The sequence below is a fragment of the Dryobates pubescens genome, chromosome 32, assembly GCF_014839835.1.
Source record: "Dryobates pubescens isolate bDryPub1 chromosome 32, bDryPub1.pri, whole genome shotgun sequence".
NCBI classification, from domain to species: Eukaryota; Metazoa; Chordata; class Aves; order Piciformes; family Picidae; genus Dryobates; species Dryobates pubescens.
The window spans coordinates 4,993,087-5,015,314 of record NC_071643.1 but is presented as its reverse complement, the minus strand read 5'-3'; the positions used below and the strand labels follow the sequence as shown (position 1 = coordinate 5,015,314).

General features: G+C 46.3%; 1 protein-coding gene across 1 annotated transcript in view; it reads left to right on the top strand.

Moving 5' to 3' along the window:
* LOC104307647 (probable cation-transporting ATPase 13A4) overlaps nucleotides 1–20,840 on the top strand; it is a 53,761-nt gene extending 32,921 nt beyond the window's left edge. The window contains exons 15-30 of the mRNA XM_009908730.2: nucleotides 454–540; nucleotides 1,469–1,622; nucleotides 2,184–2,295; nucleotides 4,030–4,154; nucleotides 5,142–5,305; nucleotides 6,231–6,353; nucleotides 6,975–7,054; nucleotides 8,400–8,442; nucleotides 9,711–9,820; nucleotides 12,236–12,332; nucleotides 13,085–13,157; nucleotides 14,364–14,538; nucleotides 15,090–15,304; nucleotides 16,666–16,754; nucleotides 19,608–19,688; nucleotides 20,189–20,840. Coding sequence (XP_009907032.2) covers nucleotides 454–540; nucleotides 1,469–1,622; nucleotides 2,184–2,295; nucleotides 4,030–4,154; nucleotides 5,142–5,305; nucleotides 6,231–6,353; nucleotides 6,975–7,054; nucleotides 8,400–8,442; nucleotides 9,711–9,820; nucleotides 12,236–12,332; nucleotides 13,085–13,157; nucleotides 14,364–14,538; nucleotides 15,090–15,304; nucleotides 16,666–16,754; nucleotides 19,608–19,688; nucleotides 20,189–20,410 — 1,950 coding nt within the window. The 3' untranslated portion in view covers nucleotides 20,411–20,840. The remainder of the gene's footprint in view (nucleotides 1–453; nucleotides 541–1,468; nucleotides 1,623–2,183; nucleotides 2,296–4,029; nucleotides 4,155–5,141; nucleotides 5,306–6,230; nucleotides 6,354–6,974; nucleotides 7,055–8,399; nucleotides 8,443–9,710; nucleotides 9,821–12,235; nucleotides 12,333–13,084; nucleotides 13,158–14,363; nucleotides 14,539–15,089; nucleotides 15,305–16,665; nucleotides 16,755–19,607; nucleotides 19,689–20,188) is intronic.
* The last annotated feature ends 1,388 nt before the right edge of the window (nucleotides 20,841–22,228 follow it).

The window sequence follows — 22,228 nt, the reverse complement described above, 5'->3', positions numbered from 1 at the left end:
TTTAACACCAGCAGATGTCTTTGTTCCTCACAGTCATGTTGTGATGATGATGAAAAAAGAAAGTCCATCTTCTCTGTGGAGTGCTTTGAGAGCAGAGGGGGTTCTGTACTCCTACAAATTGTTGTTTTCTCATTGGGTGTAGGTGGCAGCCAAAGATTTTTGCATGTTTAGGTGGGTTGTGATGATGAAAGGGTTTTGTGCCAGGGAGAGGACATCCTCTGTTTGCTGTGTGAGAGGACACCAGCATCTTAGTGCAGCTGGTGAAGCTCTGGATTTGATTGCCAAGGGAGGCAGAGGGTTTCCCATTACTGGAGGTTTTTAGTGTAGGGTCAGATGGACCCTCCCCTCATGAATGAATAAGATACCTTGTTCTGAGGGAAGGAAAACTCTGAATGATTCCTTTGAGGTTCCTTTCAGCTGTGATCTGAAAAATTCTTGCTTTTCAACACACAGGTGATAGATGATTCCAGTGGACACCAGATGGAAGGTCAAGGAGTCACGCATGCCACCGTTGTTAGACCTGGGCCAAAAGCCAGCAGTGTAAGCTGTTTGCAAAATCCAAGTCACACTGTCAGTGTAAGAGTTTAACTGTCAGAAAACAAATGCTTAGTTGTCCTAGTCCAAGACAGCTCTTTCAGACTTTATCTTTCTTATACTGCCTGCAGAGAGATTACTTTGCTCTCTCCAATTAAAAAGAGATGCTCGGGAGAGCCTTACTGCTCACAGCAGAAGTAGAGGGCTGCTGGATGATAGATTGCACAGCTCAGGAATTTGCCTGTCTTGGTGGCTTGAGACTCAGTCCAAATTCATCTGAGTGGTGAAGATCTCCAAAAGCACTTGAGAATGCAGTAGAGTCTGATGGCTCATGTCAGACAGTTGCTGGTGACATACCCCAAAGGGGTGCTTTCAGACATCCATTTTCCCTGTGCAAGACCAGTGTAAGACCTAGGAGTCTTGCTAGAGAAACAGGAGTACTGAGTTCCTTTCAGTAAACTACATACAATAGTCTGCCAAAACTGTCAGTGAACTTTTCCTATTGCTTAAGTTAAATATTTCTGTATACCTTTCACCTCCTCTTTTTATACCAGTCCTTGCTGTCCCACGGTGGCAAACCAGCCCATTATATGTGGTTAGCTTCTTACCACAGCCCAAAGGACAGACCTAGAGAAGAGCAGATTTAGTTTGGATGTTAGGAACAAGTTGTTCACTATGAAGATGGTGGAACACTGGAACAGGTTGCCCAGGGAGGTGGTTGAGGCCCCATCCCTGGAGATATTCTAGGTGGGGCTCAACAAGGACCTGGGCAACCTGATCTAGGTGAGGATGTCCCTGCTGAGTGTGGGGACATCAGACTAGATGACCTTTGGAGGTCCCTTCCAGCCTGGACTGTTCTATGAGTCTGTGAAAACCCTGTGACCTGAGTTTAAAATCCTTGCTGCAGTATCTACTCCACTTGCTTTTCTCCTAGGCTCCAGTGGAAGGCATCACCATTTTACACCAGTTTCCATTTTCCTCAGCCTTGCAAAGGATGTCTGTCATCGCTCAGGAGATTGGTGGAGAGCAACAAATCTTCACTAAAGGGGCTCCAGAAATGGTTGCCACATTATGTAGAGCAGAAACAGGTAACTAATGTTTGTGAACTCTCCCTCGAAACACATCTATGTATGTGACTTTTGATGGTGCTGTGAAGTGGAAGGTTCAGATGATACATTTGGGTCTCCAGGTTTATACCTCAGCCTGAAAATTTAGTCTTCCTGTTGTGCTCCAAGTCTAGGACTAAGTTCTCAGAGAGCCTTTCTCAGCAGAGAAAGACTGCTAAGAGACAAAAGCAAGAACCAACCCTTTTCCAAGGTGTACAAACTCTGCCAGAATAGGAATCTGAAAAAAGTTTTGTTTTCTCCAAGCCTTTGGAAGGCAGCTAGAAGAGCACAGCCCCTTCATGACAGACTAGAAGAAGGTAAGTCTTTGCAGAATAACTTAGAGTCCTAAGTGCAAAGTGACAGAGGAGAGGTCATAATTTTCATTTTGAAGTTCAATTCATCAGGTTTCCTTGATGTCCTTGGCCTGTTGCTAGACTCTAGGTGTACCTGCCCTCTGTGACAGGAACCTTCCCTGCTTGAAGGCTTCCTTTCACTTGAAAGCTGCCAAATGCCCTGATGATCTTCTTTTCCTCTTTTGAACAGTCCCATCCAACTTTGAAAGCAAGCTCCTGTTCTACACAGCACAGGGCTTTAGGGTCATTGGACTGGCATGTAAACCTCTACAGGCAGGGAAGCAATCTGCTGATCTAATGAGGTAAGCCACTGACTGCAGCACCTTTCACCTGTAGGCTGGTGGTGCCTCACATTGCCACAACACACCTGCCAAGAACTGGGCTGTAGCTTGTGGGGTTAGGATTTACCCTTCCCCCACCAACAACTGGACATTCACCTCCAGGATGGAGAGTTACCTCCAGGATAAATCACCAGACTAGCTCAGAAAGGTTTGGAAGCAAAATGAACCTGTGTTTACAAAAAGTGAGCTAAATATAAAATGATGTAAGGTGATAAATGATGTAAGGTGATAAAGCATGTACCAAATATATTTACATGTATTTACAACTCAGCAATCAGAAGTAGCCCCCTGGGCAGTCCAGAGGGACTGCTAGCACCCTTCTCCCTGCCTCCATTCCCTGGTACCTTCAGAGACATGCTATGAGTCAATTGAACCACTGGAAGGTCAAAAGGGGGATAAGGAAGTAAGCAATGCAAGCAAAAGCTGCAGAGAGAGAAGCAGCAAAAAGGGAAGAGAACTTCTGTGCAACCAAGCACAAGCTATCCAGTGAATTAATTGAATGCTATAAACCCCTCAGTGACTATTATTCTGTGTCCAATCCCTAGTTTTATTTACAATTAGGAACTAGGTTAAAGTGCCAGCTCCCAACCATAACAGCTGGAGTGCAGAGTTTTGATAGATTCAGGCCAGAGGGAGTCTGATATTTAAATCTGGACATAGGACTGTTTGAGAATGGGTAGAGGACACTTCACTACACCATGGTTATAGCACAGGCCCAGAATCACCAAGGCTGGAAGAGACTTCAAAGATCATCAAGTCCAACCTGTCACCACAGACCCTGTGACTAAACCATGGCACCAAGTGCCACATCCAGTCTCCTCTTGAACACCTCCAGGGATGGTGACTCCACCACCTCCCTGGGCAGCACATTCCAATGGCTAATGACTCTCCTTACATAGTTCTTAACTTTGGATCACCAGAGGAAGAATAACTCTAGCACACTCTGAAGTCTAGTACACCCCTCCCTCAGCCTAGTACACCCCTCCCTCAGTCTATTGTTTTCACCAGTCTCCTTGCAAATGTACCCAGGCTTTCAGCTGAACAGGAGTTGTGGGTTGGCTGGTTGGGTTTTTCTTCTTTGGATTTTTGTTATGCTGGCTCCCTGATGAAGGAGAGGCAGCAGATGACCCCCATTACACCAGCACACAGCCTAAGGTGTGTTGGTTGTACAGTCCTCAAATGGGAAGGACTGGTGTGCGTGGGCTTTCCAAATCAGAGCAGCACAGTTTGTGAACCTTGCAGGAAAAACTCAAGGTGCTTTCTCATGCTGGCTAGGGGTGCTGCTTGAGTGGAAACCAGCCTAACTTATCCATCAGGCTTCATGTTGGAGTAGATAGCTCAAAACTGACTCTTTGGATTTGGTAATTAGGCAAGCATGAGCTGGAAGCTGGCTACGTACTGAACTCATTTTTCAGAAGAGGGAAGAAAAGAGCAGAAGGATGAAAAAAACAAGTGAAGATCCTCCAGACACAACCAGCACCACCTGCTGCCAGTGGCAAGCAAGCCCTGATGGTGTTGAAATAGAACCACAAAAGACAGAGAGCCTGGGAGTGCTGACAACTAACAAGCTGCTTTAATTCTTTGGAGTTCAGTGGGATGACCAGCAGTTATAACTGGCTGTCAGCAAGTTCAATGCAAAACCAGGCCAAAGGCTAAAAGAAGAATTAAATCTATCTTACTTTTCTTCACCATTAGGGAGGAGGTAGAATCTGAGCTGACATTCCTGGGTCTGCTGATAATGGAGAATCGATTAAAGAGGGAGACAAAGCCTGTCCTGGAAGAGCTCAGTGCTGCTCGCATCAGGAGTGTTATGGTCACAGGTATCTACAAAGGGTGAATTATTTATGTGGCCACTGGCTCATGCAGGGAGTTCAGTGATGTTTGAGTGAACAGCCTGCTGCTTTGTCACCACCACTGGCACAGGCATTTGCATCAGTCCAAGAAGCATCTCTGCTGTAACAATGACATGAGCTGAACCATACAGGTTAATGCCCCTGACAACTTCACCAAGCTGTATGAGATACCCAGCTCTTAATCTGCCCCGCTTTCACCACCCATCAGAGCCTTCCTGTTCCTTTGATGGTTTCCAGTGAGCCCATTTGTTCTCCCTGGTAAGGAAATCAGATGATATGCACAAAGACATGTTATGCAAGAACCCTTCTTTGTAGGGCCTGACGAAATCCTGTTATAAATGAGCAGAGATGGAGCATGGATGCCAGGACAAGTCACTGAAGCTTGTGACATCTGGTAACTCCTGCCTACCATCCCTATTTATTGCATTTTTTTCTTGAAGGGCTGGTTTGGATCCAGATAGAATCACCCCTAGTTTTGCCAGGGACATTTTTCCATGAGTGACACAGATCTTGTGTTCTTTACCTTCACCCGTTTCAGCACTCACCCTGCACTAAAGCTACCTAAAGCCAGCCGATGGGAATCAGTGACACTAGCAGCAACTTTGCACTGAATCCCTTCTTGCTTTCTTCAGGCTGAATGAAAATGTTTCCCCTTCAGATGGAAGTGAAAATGCTTTGTTTCCAGATGCAAAAGGCTGAATGAAAATATTTCACCTCCAGATGGAAGTGAAAATATTGCCTTTCCAGATGCAAACACCTTTAATTATTGAGGCTGGCCCTGCCTGCAGGGTTTTGAACTTCAGCAAAAACTTTCTTAGGCACAGATACAGAAATCTGACTGAATCTTGTGGCTGTGTTTGAAAACTTGGAATTTAGGAAAAGGCTAATGCTTCCTCCATGAGCAATCCCTCACTGCAGGCACTTTTAGAGGGCATTCCTCTTGATTTTTCCTAGGTGACAACATGCAGACAGCTGTAACCATTGCCAAAAATGCTGGGATGATTTCTCCAACAGACAGAGTCATTCTTGTGGATGCAAACAAACCACCTGGAGCTTTTTCAGCATCCATAACCTGGAAACCACTAGAAGAAAATGAGCCTGAAGATCATGGAAGCCTGGTGAGCATATAAGAAGCAGGTGTTGAGCAGCAGGAAAGCAAACTAAACTGGAGTGCTTTAAATAATGCAGTGGGATTATGCTGGTGGAACAGAGACCAGACATTTACCCCTGTCTGCATGGCAGAAGGAGATGTGCCAGAAAAGTGTTTGAAAAGAAGGGATTTTTGTAGAAATGTGCTCCCTTACAGCTTCCTTCCTAGCATATTATCTTGTGAACAAGTTGTTGTTAACTACCTAGCTAGGTTTGAGAGCAGCTTTGCAGAAATGGGAAGGGTTTGGTCTCTAGCCCCCATGCTTAGCTGATGCCAGTTTAAGGCACGTTACCTTTCCCTGCAAAGTACATTTGATAGTATAGCTCTGGACTTAAAGCCTGTGGAACTGCACTGAATGAACCAGCTCTGTTCAAGCAGGTAGAGTGGGCACTTCCCACAGCCTGCAGAATTAAAACACAGATTTAACTGTTGGGAAACTGCATACACACAGTGCACCAGACTAGATGTGTTAAGAAGTTATATTTCTCCAGGCATCTCCACAAAGACACTGAGACAAAGACCAGTTGTTCTCTTCCTGAAGAGTATGACTGAAGGTGCTGAACCTTCTATGAGGAGCATTAGGTTGGTGGGCAGGAATCTCTGCAAGAGCTTTTGAGAGGCTCCTTTCTACCAAAGATCAAGCTGAGCAGCAACTTCACTGTATTTCACCTCAAAAGCCAATGCTGAGGGCCAGCTTTTAAGACATAAGAAACACCCATTTCATGCTGAAATTAATATGCCTAAATCCTTTCACAAATCCAAACAAAGGCAGAGTCCTCACATGTGTGTGTGCCCTACCTATGGTATGTCCTTTTCTTTGTCTGTAGCAGTGTTTGTGCACACAGACGTTTTGGCAAGCCTGGGAGCAGCACTCTTTCTGTCTTGTTCTATAGGAGGATGGCAGCCAGAGTGAAAGAGGAATCAGGATGGCAGTGGGTTCAGGCCAGTATCATTTTGCCATGAGTGGAAAATCTTACCAAATTATAGCACAGCATTTCAGGCACTTACTTCCAAAGGTAAGATCTGGATTATTTAAGTAGAATTGTCTAGCTGAGTGGCGTCCCTGCCCATGGCAGGGAAGTTAGATGGGATGATCTCCAAGGTCTCTTCTAGCCTAAGCTGTGCTATGATTCTATCAATTGCCATTCAGTAGATACATGCAGTGTTACAGGCTGGGGTTGGAGTGGCTGGAGAGCAGCCAGGCAGAAAAGGACCTGGGGGTACTGATTGACAGCCAGCTGAACATGAGCCAGCAGTGCGCCCAGGCGGCCAAGAAGGCCAATGGCATCCTGGCCTGCATCAGGAATAGTGTGGCCAGCAGGAGCAGGGAAGTCATTGTGCCCTGTGCTCAGCACTAGTTAGGCCACACCTTGAGTCCTGTGTCCAGTTCTGGGCCCCTCAGTGTAAGAAGGATATTGAGACTCTTGAACGTGTCCAGAGAAGGGCAATGATGCTGGGGAGAGGCCTCGAGCACAGCCCTGTGAGGAAAGGCTGAGGGAGCTGGGGTTGCTTAGCCTAGTTGCTAGCATCAGTTTGGACACTTGAAGTTTGGGTGGTTTCCATTCACTAGAACCACCATGACTCTTGCCTAAAGTGCTTAAAACAAACACTTCCTTTTGTTTTGTTCCTCCTTACAGCTCCTGTTGAATGGAACAGTTTTTGCTAGGATGTCTCCTGGTCAGAAATCCAGCCTTGTGGAAGAGTTTCAAAAGCTGGAGTAAGTTCATAACGAGCTCTAAGAGTGAGGAAGTGTTTGATGAGTTTCCAGGCTTGAAGAGAGCCTAGTAAGAGCTAGGATTAATCTAACATAGCATTTCCTGGAAGTGCAAACCATGAAACTCCCACAGACATACAACCTGGCAAGTAAATTCCAAAAGCCTGCTAAAGACAAGACACTGAAGTCCATGTTGGTTTGGTGACCCATCGAAAACCTAACAGTCCCATGGCTCTGGGTTTAGTTTGTTCACATCATCCTTCATTCTTACTTCTCTTTCTGGGCTGAAGTAGGGACATTTGTCTACCCAAGATTCTTAGAAACATATCCCAGCACTGCAGCTTCTCCTATGCTATCAGTCCTTTGACTGCACTGTTGCTGACTCAGTGTGATGGGCTAGAAACCATGCCTGGGCAGTCTGGATTGGTGTGCCTTGTGCTGCTCACAGTCACAGAGGCATATATATAGATATTCCTGAGTTACAGATGCCTTGTTGCCTATTATTCAGCTGTTTCCCAAGTCTCTTGAAGACTTTCATCCTCACCTAGGGCTCACCTCATCCTTACCTAGGGCTTTGCCTTAGAGCAGGGTAACCATTAGGCTGTTTCAGATTTCAGCCTGGTGTGAGCAGTTGTGAGCACCCCAGCCACTGCCTGGCCTCCCCGGACCACCATCAAGGCCTCCCAGTGAGAACTTCCCCAGCACTGAAATCCAAGCCTCAGCAGTAGAAGACAAAAGTGAGTCAGCTCCTGAAGCATTAGGCTGATTTTACTTGGATGCTGCAGATACAAGGATTTACTTGTAGGGCTCATGATTTCACAGGGTCATTTCAGCCTCAGGGTGGGGAACCATCTTCAAATATCTTTTTAAGCCAAGTTCCCCTTCTCATTCTATTCCAGCTGCTTCTGTCACTCTCTGCCTGCCCCAGGAGATTCTGGCAGGATGGAACCCCAAAGCAGGGTCCCTATTTGTATCTATTCCCAGTGCACATGACGTACCAGTGCCTGTGGACCTTCCTTCCTGAGCAGGGTTGTCACCATTTAGCCCTTTTCTCTGTAATGATTGACTTTAAACCAAGTGATGATGGAAAACTGAGTCTGTTGCAGAGAACATAAAACTTCCTGATAATGTATTCTCCAGTCCCTCACAGCAGAAACTCTCTGCTGTATGCACATTTGAGTTGCCAGCCCAAACCCCATGCACAGTCCCAAGTCCTGGGCTTGTATTTCAGGCTTTCAGCCCCTCAGAAGGGCTTGCATGACTGCGTGGAGTAGGGTCTGAGTTTATTCCCTCCTCTTTACAGCCTCACTTTTCCCAGAACTAAACTGTAGGTCACTCTGTTTTTCAGTTACTTTGTGGGCATGTGTGGAGATGGAGCAAATGACTGTGGGGTAAGTGAAAATCCTTCACAATATATTGATGTAGAAAGTAATACAATCCCAGTAGAATATCCCAAACTGAGGAGATGCTGGAGGTGGGAGTGCTATGCTTGTTCACAGAGTAGCTGGACTGGCAGCAGTACTGATTCAGGCCTGGTCCCACAGCCCACAGTGTGGTGCTTACCGTGGAGGAGCTGCCTTAGGCAGAGATTGCTGCAATTTGTGATCTCAAGGACTGACTCATTTCCTTCAAAAAAACTGTCAGAGGATTCTCTGAATCCTCTGCTGGGCTTTCTGTCAACATCTTGAATGTCTGAGAATGGAGAAGACTAAGACGAGGAGCAGTCTCCATGGGAAGCAGCTGTAGCCCTACAAGGGCTTTGTAAATGCACATTTTAGAAGGCAAGAAAGTATTTTGGTTAGTTTTGTCTTCCTTTGCTTTGTTTTGTTTTGCTTTGCTTTATTTTGCTTTGTTTTGTCTTGCTTTGCTTTGTTTTGTCTTGCTTTGCTTTGTTTTGTCTTGCTTTGCTTTGTTTTGTCTTGCTTTGCTTTGTTTTGTCTTGCTTTGCTTTGTTTTGTCTTGCTTTGCTTTGTTTTGTTTTGCTTTACTTTGTTTTGTCTTCCCTTGTTTTGTTTTGTCTTCCTTTGCTTCATTTTGCTTCACTTTGTTTTGCCTTCCTTCGCTTTGTTTTGCCTTCCTTTGCTTTATTTTGCTTTGTTTTGTTTTGTCTTGCTTTATTTTGCTTTGTTTTGTCTTGCGTTGTTTTGTCTTGCTTTGTTTTGTTTTGTTTTGTTTCATTTTGTTCTAAAAGGAGTGGCTCATGTTCAGGAGGGACACACAACTCTCTCCTGGGCAGGTTCAGTTCACACCACGACCTCACACGTCCTCGTGGCAGTGGCAGCAATGTCACCCAGGCATTGAAGCACTCACGCAAAGTCCCGAGGATTCTCCTGGGGGAAGCTAGCAGAGAGCTTGGACTGCCTACATAAAGTGTGACTGCAAAGGCATGCTGACAAAGGAGACAGAACCAAACCTGTCTTCTGAAGCTAGTAGTGGATAGCTTTAGGGTGTGTGGAAATAGACTTTCCCATGCTGTCATCCCCCATTGTTCTGCACCCAACTCGTTCACAACATCCTACTGGAGGAATCTTTTGGGTGGAGGATGTCCCGGCAGTGAGAAGAGCCTGCTGTTCACAGAACAAGGGATCATTTCTGGGCTTGCATGTCAGTTGCTGTGTCTCCTTGGTTTGTGAGTGCTGAAGGAAAATGTGACTTTCAGGCTCTGAAAGTGGCCCATGCGGGGATATCGCTGTCGGAGCAGGAGGCGTCTGTGGCTTCACCGTTCACATCCCGAACCCCCAGCATAGCATGTGTGCCAGAGCTGATCAGGTAAGCATGGGCTTTTGATTCCTCTTTCAAAAAGGAGACAGTTCCCACTCATAGAATCACAGAATTGTTAGGGTTGGAAGAGAGTTCAAAGATCATCTAATTCCAGCCCCACTGCCATGGGCAGGGACACCTCACACTGCATCAGGTTGCTCACAGCCACATCCAGCCTGGCCTTCAAAACCTCCAGGGATGAGGCTTCCACCACCTCCCTGGGCAACCTGTGCCAGTCTCTCACCACCCTCATGGGGAAGAACTTCTTCCTCACTTCCAATCTGAAACTACTCGTTTCTAATTTTGCTCCATTCCCCCCCAGGTCCTATCACTTGCTGACACCCTAAAAAGTCCCTCCCCAGCTTTCTTGGAGCCCCCTTCAGATACTGGAAGGCCACAAGAAGGTCTCCTGGGAGACTTCTCTTCTCCAGACTGAACAGCCCCAACTCTCTTAGTCTGTCACCATAGGAGAGGAGCTCCAGCCCCATGATCATCCTTGTGGCCCTTCTCTGGACACACTCCAGCATGTCCAGATCCTTCCTGTAATAGAGGCTCCAGAGCTGGACACAGTACTCCAGGTGTGGTTTCACCAGAGCAGAGTAGAGGGGGAGAATCACCTCCCTTGCCCTGCTGGCCATCTGAAGTTACTGTAAGATACATTAATTCTCCCAAAAGTACAGGAGGAGGGCATCTACAGATGAGCTTAGTGTCGTTAACAGTATTTTAAATGCAAAAGAAAGAGGGAAATGAACTATGTTCCATACATCTGAATCAAGTGTCCAGGAGGCAGCATAAATAGAATAGAATAGAATAGAATAGAATAGAATAGAATAGAATAGAATAGAATAGAATAGAATAGAATAGAATAGAATAAGAATAGGACTAGGACTAGAACTAGAAATATAACTAGAACTAGAACTAGAACTAGAAATAGAAACAGAATAGGATTAACCAGGTTGGAAAAGACCTCCGAGATCATCGAGTCCAACCTATCATCCAACACCATCTAATCAACTAAACCATGGCACCAAACAACCCATCCACAGTCTCAAACTGCACCATGGAAGGTTTAGGCTGGATGTTAGGAAAAAAATTCTTCATAGAGAAAGTGATTGCCCATTGGAATGTGCTGCCCAGGGAGGTGGTGGAGTCACCATCACTGGAGGTGTTTAGGAGGAGACTGGATGGGGTGCCGTGGTTTAGTTGATTAGGTGGTGTTGGGTCATAGGTTGGACATGATGATCTTGAAGTTCTTTTCCAACCTGGTTAATTCTATTCTATTCTATTCTATTCTATTCTATTCTATTCTATTCTATTCTATTCTATTCTATTCTATTCTATTCTATTCTATTCTATTCTATTCTATTCTATTCTATTCTACTCTACTCTACTCTATTCTACTCTCTCCAGTACTCCAGGCAATTCTGTTACTTGGAGTCCTGCTAACTGGATGGCTAAGCTGGAGAAGCATTCGGTGTAAGAAGTAAATTCCAGAGATAATGATGTACTTGGCTAAGTAAAATGTACCATATAAGTATGGATGGAAAGCAAAAATGTTCCAGGAAGCTGAAGAAGTCATACCCAAAGTGCCAAATACGCCTTGCAGTTGTCATTTATTATCATACGTAACAGACAGGAAGATTCACATTGAAGACCACCAGGAGATCAGATTTTATGACAATCTTTGATCTAAATCTCATCCTCTAAACCATTCAGATCCTAGTACAGATCCAGTGTCTATTTTTTCTGCATCCAAGCAAAGCATATTCAGTTGTGAGGGTGACAGAACACTGGCACAGGCTGCCCAGGGGGGTTGTGGAGTCTCCTTCTCTGGAGATATTCAAGACCCACCTGGATGTGTTCCTATGTGACTTGGTATAGGTGATCCTGCTCTGGCAGGGGGGCTGGATGATCTCTTGAGGTCCCTTCCATCCCCTAACATTCTGTGATTCTGTGATTGGCACCTGTTACACCAGTATTTTGCTTTCTGGGGCAGATGAATAACCATGGAGAGGGTGTTAACTTTGTACAGTACTAACTGTCCACTGCAGGAGGAGAGGACTTGCTAATTTGAATTGACTGAGCAGCTTCCTGGCTTTGTGTGTTTTTCTTCCTAATGTCACCTGCACTGTTAATGTCACCTGCACTGTTAATGTCACCTGCACTGTTAATGTCACCTGCACTGTTAATGTCAGCAGGAGAACTCACCAGGGTAAATTGTACATGGATGTAAACTGGGAACACGGATGACTTTTGCTCGCACCAAGATCCCTGCAAGTGAATATTTTACCTCATTCAGGACAGATTTCACCTCCCAGTGAGCTATTGGCAGAGATTTGTCTCTTTGTGACTCATTTGGAGAGGACAGACAAGAGGAGCAGAGCCATCACCTCATTGCTGTCCTTTATTCATGTCCTCACACAGGGAAGGCCGTGCTGCCCTCGTCACTTCCTTCTGCATGTTCAAATACATGGCGCTGTACAGCACCATTCAGTACCTCGGTGTTCTCCTGCTCTACTGGGTATGTCTTGGGAACGTGTTGGCTAGCATTGGATGAGCTATTACTCCCTTGTAGGAGAAGCATGCCAGGGAAGTCACAACAAAATCAGAGCGTGGAGCTTTGCCTTTATCTGAGCTGCAAACTTCTGCGGCATAGAATCATAGGTGCGTGATCCCATGGCCCTTCTGTGGCCAAATAACTTCAGCCAGTGAAGCTGAGTAAAAAGAAGGCTGAGACTCCAACTTTCTTTTTTTTTGGCTGAGGGCACACGTCTGTGAAAAGGGAGAATGTGCTGTAAGCATAGACTCTTGCAGTTTGTCCAGCATTTAAAGCATGAATTAACTTTACAGCGTGCAAAATCCTCTGGAGTGCCTTAAACCACTTTTGCATGGCTTCTTCCCAAAGAGAGAGGAGGGCTTTGCATTCAGAAGTCACCCACCATTCACCAAGCAGGTCTCTTCAAATAGCCTTCTTTTTTATTGCACTGAGTGAGCTGGAAGTATCCTTAGCCTGAACAATGCACAAAATGAGTAGTCACTGCAGGCCCAGTGGTGACAAATCTATTGGCAGGGTGATGGCTGTGTGGTCCCCTTAGCTGCTGAATGGCATTTCAGAACAAAGAGCAGAGCATTAGCTCCATGGAGATAGCACAGCTTTCTGGAGGAGATGTAAACAAGCTCAAGGCAACCCTCTGATTCATGTTTTGTTTTCTTTGTTTGTTTGTGCTTTTCTTTGTTTGTGTTTTGTTTTGTTCTTTGTGTTCCTCTTTTCAGCAACTAAACTCCTTTGGGAATTACCAATTTTTATTCCAAGATCTGGCTATTACCACTGTAATTGGTGTGACAAGTAAGCCCCCTTAGTCATCCTATGTATTAATGAGATCTCAAATGTTTTTTTTCACCTCCTTGGAAGTGCATAATTCTGTGTGCAGAAAAGAAGGAAAGAGAGAGTACACAGAGTGCAGGATGCTTGGGTTAGAAAAGGAGATGTCTGGTTTGAGGAAAAGCTTTGAAATGAGATGGATAATTCTTAGTGGTGCATTTGCTGAGCAGGTAGGTTGTTGATAACTGTGATACTATCTCAAGGAAGAGTGAAAATAGAGCTAATGCAATGGAAAGCCTATTCAGGGGTTTTCCTATTGACTTTGGAAGGCAGATAAAGAAGAGAGTTAAGGATTAATGAAAGAGTGTAGGGATCAGCTGGAGTCTAACTCATATTTGAAGCTGTGCAGGCAGAAGGAATGTCAGTAAAGAGACAAGAAAACAAAGAACAAAGGAATGATGGATGTCAGACAATAGAGAGAGGAAGTTGTAAGTCAAGAACAGGGGAGGAAACCAGTACTGGAGAAGAAAGAGAAAGATGGGATTGTTGAGACAGAGTAAATGCAGGGAGGGGTTTAAAAGCAGGAAGGGTAGGGGCATGAAAAGTATATAGCAAAAACACAAGGCTGGCTGCTGTACCTGCTGGAGCACAGAGAACTGGAAAAGGCCTTGACTGAAAAGGCTAAAAGCCCCTCACAATGCTGAGTGTCAAAAGCTACCTTGCTGTTAAACAGCCCATTTGGGACACTGCATCAAGGCTCTCTCTGTAGATCTTTCATTCAGAGTTTGGATAACTTTGCCAAGCTTAAAAACAGAGAAAGACCTGTTGGGTCAGTTAATGCAGTCCTGTACCAGCTCAGACAGCTGGGCACTCAGCAGTTAGTTCAGGAGGCTGCACAAGACATGGGGAGCAGAAAAGCCACAGCTGACAAGTAACAAAGAACAGGAGAGCCTGAGCATGTCTTTACACCCTTGGACCTGCCAGTAGCTAAATAAAAGAGAAATCCAGCATTTTCATTTCCAAAATTGCCTCATTATAGCCAGAGGCCATCAAGCAGCCTCTTCTGTAGCCAACAAGGTTTTGTAAGAGAATACCTCTGTGTTTGCCTTTGATATGGCATTTGTGTGCCTGATGAAGAACATTCCAAACTGTGAGAGTGCTGGCCATTGATAACACCCAGTGATTTACAGCAGCACCAGTAACCTGTAAACATGTCTGTGCATGCTTCAGTGAGTTTCACAGGTGCCTATCCAAAGCTGGTTCCCTACAGACCCCCCAGCCAGCTCATCTCACCCCCGCTGCTGCTCTCCGTTGTGCTTAACATCCTCTTCAGCCTCTGCATGCAGATCTTCGGGTTTGTTGCGGTCCAGGAGCAGCCTTGGTATGCCAAGGATGATATACACAGGTAGGTTCCTTTCTTTGGTCTCTGAGTGATGCAGGGCTGAACATGATCAGCTTGACAAGGGTGCTGAGCACAGGTAGGGTCCCTTCTTGGGACTTTGAGTGGTGGCAGGGCTGAACATGATCAGCTTAACTACAGACCTACAGGGTGCAAACACATTAACCAATGCTGCTTGCAGCTCCCTAAGCCCTCCATCAAGTCTGCTGTGCAGCACAGTGCATGTGAGCACAAAGAGGAGTATTTGCTTGTAGGGAAGACCAGGCTATGTTTGAGCTCAGGCCCTGCCAAGTTCAGAAAGGTCAACCCAGTGGGTGAGACTTGAGGACTTTGGCAGTAACCTACATCCTTGTGACAGCAGGAGGAAATCATGGCTGTGAGAGAGGATTCCTGATAGAGGTAGCAGAAGCTGAGAGAATGTTAGAGGTTGGAAGGGACCTCCAGAGATCCTCAACTCCCAACCCCCCCTGCCAAAAGCAGGATCAAGTAGGGACAGTGGATAACCAGGATAACCAGGACAGTGATCATGCAGTGACCAGTGTGACACTCTTTTCCAGTGCCTGCCTCTCCACGAACAACCACACAAAGAATTCCTCCTCCATTTCCAGCCCGGGGCTCCATGGGGCCAGCGATGGAGCCCAGGGGCAAACGGACAACGGCTACAAGAGCTATGAGAACACCACAGTGTGGCTGCTAAGTACCATCAACTGCCTCATCGTAGCACTTGTGTTTTCCAAGGGAAAACCTTTCAGGCAACCCATCTACACAAACTGTTAAGTATGGGGAGCAAGGGAGGGATCTGTGAGGAAGTCGACTCAGATGGTTAGTTCACCAGGGCAAAATGAAAACTTGGCCAACGTGATGCCAGGCTCACTGAGCTGGGCCCACATTTTGTGTTTCTGCACTGACAAAACTTGACCCTGGCATTTGGATTTCCCAAACAGACAAATGGGGCTTGGTAAAATCTTGTAAGGAGTAGCAGAACGGTGCTGTTGGCTGGAAGAAGCAGCATGTTGCTTAAGGCAGCATGAATGACACACCTCAAGAAGAGCCAGGATTAGGTAGTCTCATCTAATTTGAGAGAAGTCTAGTGGGCCTGTTCTGCCTCTGAAAGACTGCTCATATGAATGGAAAATGAGCAGCTGTGGTTGTGGCAGCTCTGAAATTTGCAGTAGAGGCATAAGAGAGCTTTTCTTTCTCTCTGCAGGATGAATCCTGCAGCTATTCTCTCAGGCAAAGCTCTTCTTTTGCTGAAGAGTTAAAGCAATGCTGCAGGTTTCATGGCTTTGCTGTTTAGGTATAATGATAGAGGAGGAGATATTCCTCCCAGATAACAGGAGAGTCTCCCAGAACCAAGCAAAACCAGAGGGGTTGGAGAGTGAAGTTTGGGGTATACCAGTAGATGAGAACATGAATTCACTCACCATTGAAATGTTTTCCTACAGATGGGGAGGGCATTAGATTTTCCATGAATTACACACTCTAGATCCTGATCAAAAGCAAAGTCTTAATGTCACTGAATTTGAGGGCAGAGTTCCTAATCATATTGACAAGAGCAAGTCTCATCCTGGACATGTTTCTGAAGGGAGGTGTTTAGGAAGAGACTGGATGGGGTGCTTGGTGCCATGGTTTAGTTGGTTAGATGGTGTTGGATGATAGGTTGGACTTGATGATCTCAAAGGTCACTTCCAACCTGGTTAATTCTATTCTACTCCTATTCTATTCTATTCTATTCCATTCCATTCCATTCCATTCCACACAACAATAAATTGCATTACAGAGGCTCCCACTGACACTGAGCTCAGGGTGAGACTCACTGGTAGGCTCTAAGGCTTCTCAAATGTAAGAGGTGAGAAAAACAGTCTTCAAAATACCTGCTTGACATTTTACATCTGTGGCTACAGGCCTTGTCACATCCTCACCTATATCTGCTTGACCAAGTAAAGCTGGGGGTTCACCTTGATCATTTCCCTTGGCTGAAAGTTCTTTCGTATCTTCTTGTCTCATGGGTTTTGCTGTTTGAGTTTTCAAACCATTTGACACAGAAAATGATTGCAGCCTCCTGTAGCAAAGGCAAAGAGCTGAGATTGCTGACAAATCTGTAGTTTCATGTGCCTCTTCTTGTCCCTTCAGATGTGTTCATACTGGTGCTCACAGTGCAGCTGGGCGTTTGCCTCTTCTTGGTGTTTGCTGACATTGATGATCTCTACTCTAAGATGGATGTGAGTATAGGTCCAAGGGAGGCTTTCCTCCATGCCAGTCCCATTACAAGTGCACTGAGCTCCTTTTTAACAAGAGGAACAGAGTTTTGCAGGGATGAATGACACCTTGAAAGACAGATCAGATTTAATCAGATGGATTTTAGATTATGGGATTGAGGAACCTTTTGGAGGGGGAAGTTTAAGCTTTGTCCTAGAAAGAAGTTCTTCACAGACAGAGATTGCCCACTGGAATGGGCTGCCCAGGGAGGTGGTGGGTTTGATGTCCCTGGCTGTATTTATGAAAAGACTGGATGAAGCACCTAGTGCCATGGTCTAGTTGATTAGTTAGGGTTGGGTAATTGGTAGGACTTGATGATCTTGGAGGTCTCTTCCAACCTGGTTGATTATGGACTGCATCAAGAGAAGCATAGCCAGCAGGGCCAGGGAGGTGATTTTTCCCCCTCTACTCCACTCTGGTGAGACCACACCTGGAGTAATGTGTCCACTTCTGCAGTCTCTATTACAAGAAGGATCTGGAGGTACTGGAAAGTATCCAGAGAAGGGCCATGAGGATGATCAGAGGGCTGGAGCTGCTCTGCTATGGAGACAGACTGAGAGAGTTGGGGCAGTTCGCTCTGGAGAAGAGAAGGCTCTGAGGAGACCTTCCTGTGGCCTTCCAGGATCTGCAGGGGGCTCCAAGAAAGCTGGGGAGGGACTTTTGAGAGTGTCAGGGAGTGATAGGACTGGGGGAAATGGAGCAAAACTAGAAATGGGTAGATTCAGATTGGATGTTAGGAAGAAGTTCTTCCCCATGAGGGTGGTGAGAGACTGGCACAGGTTGCCCAGGGAGGTGGTGGAAGCCTCATCCCTGGAGGATTTTAAGGGCAGGCTGGATGTGTCTGTGAGCAACCTGCTGTAGTGTGAGGAGTCCCTGCCCATGGCAGGGGGGTTGGAACTGGATGATCCTTGAGGTCCCTTCCAACCCTAACAATTCTGTGACTCTATGATTCTGTGTAATGTTCTTCCAAACAAAGATCTGTTTGTTCTGGCACCTGGGCTACCCCACATGAGTCTGATTGTTTCAGTGCACTGCCCATGCAAGGGAGGATGACATCAGTAAGCTTATCATGCTTGGTGTGTGGGTGACATGGTGGTTGTGAAGTCAGAAGAAAGGGGCTGAGCCCTGCAAGTTTGAAACAAAGCCCCATGCACTTGTGTTTCCCAGACTGTGCTGCTCTGCACAAAGATCCTCTTGCAAAGAAGATCTGTCCACACTCGCAGCAGCTCTCACTTCCCAGGTTTTTCAGGCTCCTGGTTTGAGTTTCAGACAGCCCACAGTTTCTTAAAGCAGCATTTGCATTTCGAACAGTTGTAGAGAAAGACATGTGGGATTCTTATGGCAATAGAGCCCTGCTCCCTTGATTAATAAATACCAATAGGGCTTGGTCTGTTTAGTCTGGCAGAATGCAAGATGGGAGCTGCCTTGTGCAAACCCATCCTAGGGAAAACACAGGGGAAGGATAAGATCTCCATTGCATGTAGGGCAGGGTTATCAATAGGCCTGGCAATTGCTATGTTGAGGCTGAGAGATGTTAACTTCCTTCACTCTAACTCCCACAGCCTTGCAGCAGGAGTCAGAGGAGCAGAACAAAGGCAACACAGAGCTATTCCTTCAGTGTTTGCAACCAGAATGATGAGGTGTGGTGGCTTTGAATGTCAGGCACTAAGCATGATGCAGCTTCCAGTGCTGTATGTTTGCATAATGGGTTTAGAAATGGAAGTAATGAAACATGGGAAGAGAAGCACAGAGAAAGGGAATGGCCCTGGATTTTGAATGCCAAGCAGCCTAGCTGAAGGTGCCTCACCAAGCAACTGTTTCCAGAGCAGCGACTTCAGCAGTCCCAGTTAAAGAACCTGCCACGAGATGGCACTTTAAAGCCAGTCTTGGTCCGACTGTGGACTCTCACATCAGACACAGAACATTGTCAGCGCTGCAGCTGTGAGGGAGAGCTGCCTTTGGGAGAGCTGCAAAACTCCCGGGCCGCCTGGATTTGCTGAGAAGAGGGGAAAAGGCAAGTGGCAATAAGAAACTCTGTAGTAGCCTAGTCCTGGAGAAACTGCTGATCCAAGTTTTGGATCTGAGCTGCTTCTCTAGAAGAAGTTGAGCTGCAGCCAGGAAGCCAGTGTGGGAAGCTGGAGATGGGTTTGGAGCTGACACACTCTGTCTTCAAACTGCCTCTTATACCTGAAAGAAAAGGAAGCATTTGGATTTCCTATTGCAGTCCTGGGTATGGACTGCTCTCTGCTGCATCTTAGAGTTTAAAAACACCTTCATCAATAATTCCTCAAGACAAGTAGCAATATTGACTCATCAGGCAGTGTGGGATTCTGGCTTGTGATGACACAAAGCTGGTGAAAGGTCTTAGAACACCAGTCCTGTGAGGAGCAGCTGAGGGATCTGGGGTGGTTGTGGAAAAGGAAGCTGAGGGGAGACTTTATTGCCCTTTACAAGGAAGTTGTAGTGAAATGGGAGTCAGTCTCTCATCCCCAGCATGACAGAAGAAGGGGAGATGGCCTCAAGTGTAGAGGTTTAGATTTATTAGGAAAAATGTCTTCACTGACAGGGTTGTCAAGCACTGGAACAGAACTGCCCAGGGAAGTGGTGGATGCACCACCCCTGGAGGTATTTACAAGACATGTGGTTGTGTTGCTTAGGGCCATGGTTTAGTGGTGGAGTTGGCAGTGTCACTTCTGTGATTGGATCTGATGATCTCAAGGGCCTTTTCCAACCCAAATGACTCTGTGGCACAGGCTGCCACCAGAGCCTAGTGCACACATGTGATGTTGAACAGTTCCTCCTGCTTTTTTCTCCAGCTTGTTTGCACCCCCACCACGTGGCGGATCTCCATGGTGATAATGCTTGCAGTCACACTTGCTGTGTCCTTCCTTGTTGAGGTGAGCATGCTTCACTGAATGGCACTAATTGGAGAGATGAAAGGATCAGATCTCACTCCTTCTCCCTCCTCCTGAGCCCAGTTGGGAATGTCTAGTAAAACAGGACATTGTTGCTACCTTGCCCTTCTTCTCCTTCCACAAAGTCCCACATCTGAGCAATCAGGTAGAAGGGAATACAATGCCCAGCCACCTTTTCTTTTCTCTAGTCAGTGGAATGTATCAGGCCCTGCACCAGGCTAGAGAAATATGGGCAGCCCTTGGCATTTTCTACTCAGATCCTGAAGACTCTTAGGAGCAACTGATCCCAGTTTTCTGGTGGAGAGCACTTGTGGAGCTGGTATGAGAAGTAGTCAGCAAAACACTGCTTAAGGGATGTGAATGAGCAGGATAGGGTAGGACACCTGGGTCTCTACTACTTGCCCCATGTGTATCTTGTGGATGAAGAAGGAAAACTGTTGTCCAGGTCCTCCAGAATCTTCCTTTTGCTCTTGCTCTTACAGGAAGCTGTCATTGAGAACAGATCCTTATGGCTGCTGCTGAAAAAGACCTTCCGGTACCACTCGAAGAGCCATTACAAGAGGCTGCAGCGCGTGTTAGAGCAGGACTCAGCCTGGCCACCTCTCAATGAAACCTCCTTCTCTGACTCTGTGGCAATATCAGTAGAAGGAAACATGGGAGGCCATAGCAATCCAACATTTGACAGCAACGAGGAAGCACTCTGAAATGAACTGCAGAGGACACCTGGCCAGGAGAGTTGTGTTTGGCTGTAGAAGGACGTTCTCAGAGACATAGGAGGCAGGACTGACTACCAGCTCTGACTGATTTCTCAATTAACTGGAAGCAGAAAAGCTGGCACCAGTGAAACAAAATCACAACAGTGTTTCTCCTGCCCCCTTGCCCATGTACAAATAGCTGCCAGCTGTAAATGGAATAGTTTGATGAATGGTGGCAAAGTATTCATCCTAGAAACCCCTCGTTGCTGCTTCCCTCTCTCGAGCTACATTATGCTGTTCACAAAGGTGGGAGCTCCTCCAGATGAAAAGTAGCTAATTCAGATATTAAAATCATAGAATGCATTGGGTTGGAAGGGACCTTTAAAGGTCATGTAGTCCAACACCCTTGCAGAAAGCAGGATGTTCAGGTTGTTCAGAGCCCTGTCAAACCTGACCTCGAATGTGTTTGGGGGTGGGACCTCCACCAGCTCCCAGGGCAGCCTGTTTCAGCATTCCACCATCCTCACAGCAAAGAGGATTTACATCCTAACATCCAATCTAAATCTAGTTTAAAACCATTGCCCATTGTCCTGTTGCTTCATGCCCTTGCAAATAGTCCCTCCACAGCTTTCTTGCAGCCTCCTTTTGGGCCCTCAAAGGTCACTCTAAGATCTCCTTGGAGCCTTCTCTTACCCAGGCTGAACGAGCCCAACTCTCTCAGCCTGATACCAGCATTCTCTGGAGAGATCCCTTTCCAGAGGACAAGTAGAACTTACTACTGAACACAGCAGTCCCTGAGACTCCTATAGCTCTCAGAGCTTCAGATACTTCTATCTGATCCTGGTGTTTATTGTTTGTTTGTTTGTTTTTCACTTTCTGGGGCTGGAAGGAGCTGCAAACAACCAAAGCCTTCTAGAAGCAGCCACTCCCAGCACCATTACTCTCTTCCTATATGATGGGCACAATGCAGAACTCTATTACTAGCTCACTGCTACCAGGTAGCCTTTTTGCCCTCTTCTTGGTTTGAAGCATGCAGCACTTGGTTTTTTTTTTCCTGAGTGAAAAATCAGAGCAGAAAGATATCGTAGTAGAACAGTTCTTTTCTGAGGGATATATCCATCTTAAAGAAGTAGAATGAGACACATGATAATTGCAAAGGATGGCCTCATCCCGTGGGTCTACAAGGACACCCCAGCCCTTGCAGGGGGAGCTTGCTGTGCTAGAGTGGATACTGCACAGCTGGGCTGCTGCCTGGCATCAGCTCTGGGTTTACCAGTGCCAAAAGATTCACAGAATCACCAAGGTTGGAAGAGACCTCGGAGATCATCAAGTCCAACCTGTCACCCAACACCTCATGACTACTAAACCATGGCACTACCAGTGCTACGTCCAATCCCCTCTTGAACACCTCCAGAGATGCCCACCCTGTGCAGCCCATTCCATCAGCTAACAACTCTCTCTGTGAAGAACTTCCTCCTCACCTCCAGCCTAAACTTCCCCTGGCACAGCTTGAGACTGTGTCCTCTTGTTCTGGTGCTGGTTGCCTGGGAGAAAAGACCACCCCCCCTCCTGGCTAAAATGCATTGCTATGCACTGCAATTCCCCGAAGGCTAAATCAAAGAATGGTAGAATTGTTTTGATTGGGAAACACCTCTAAGATCATCAAGTCCAGCCATCAAAGTCCCTGCCACAAAGCCACACAACTTGACACAAACAAGAAATGGGGCCCACTTGTACATAGAAGTGCCTCCAATGTTAACAAGAGCTCCCAGTTTGCAGCAAAATCCATTGGCAAGTGAAGGCTGGATGCTCTATGCACTCCCTTCA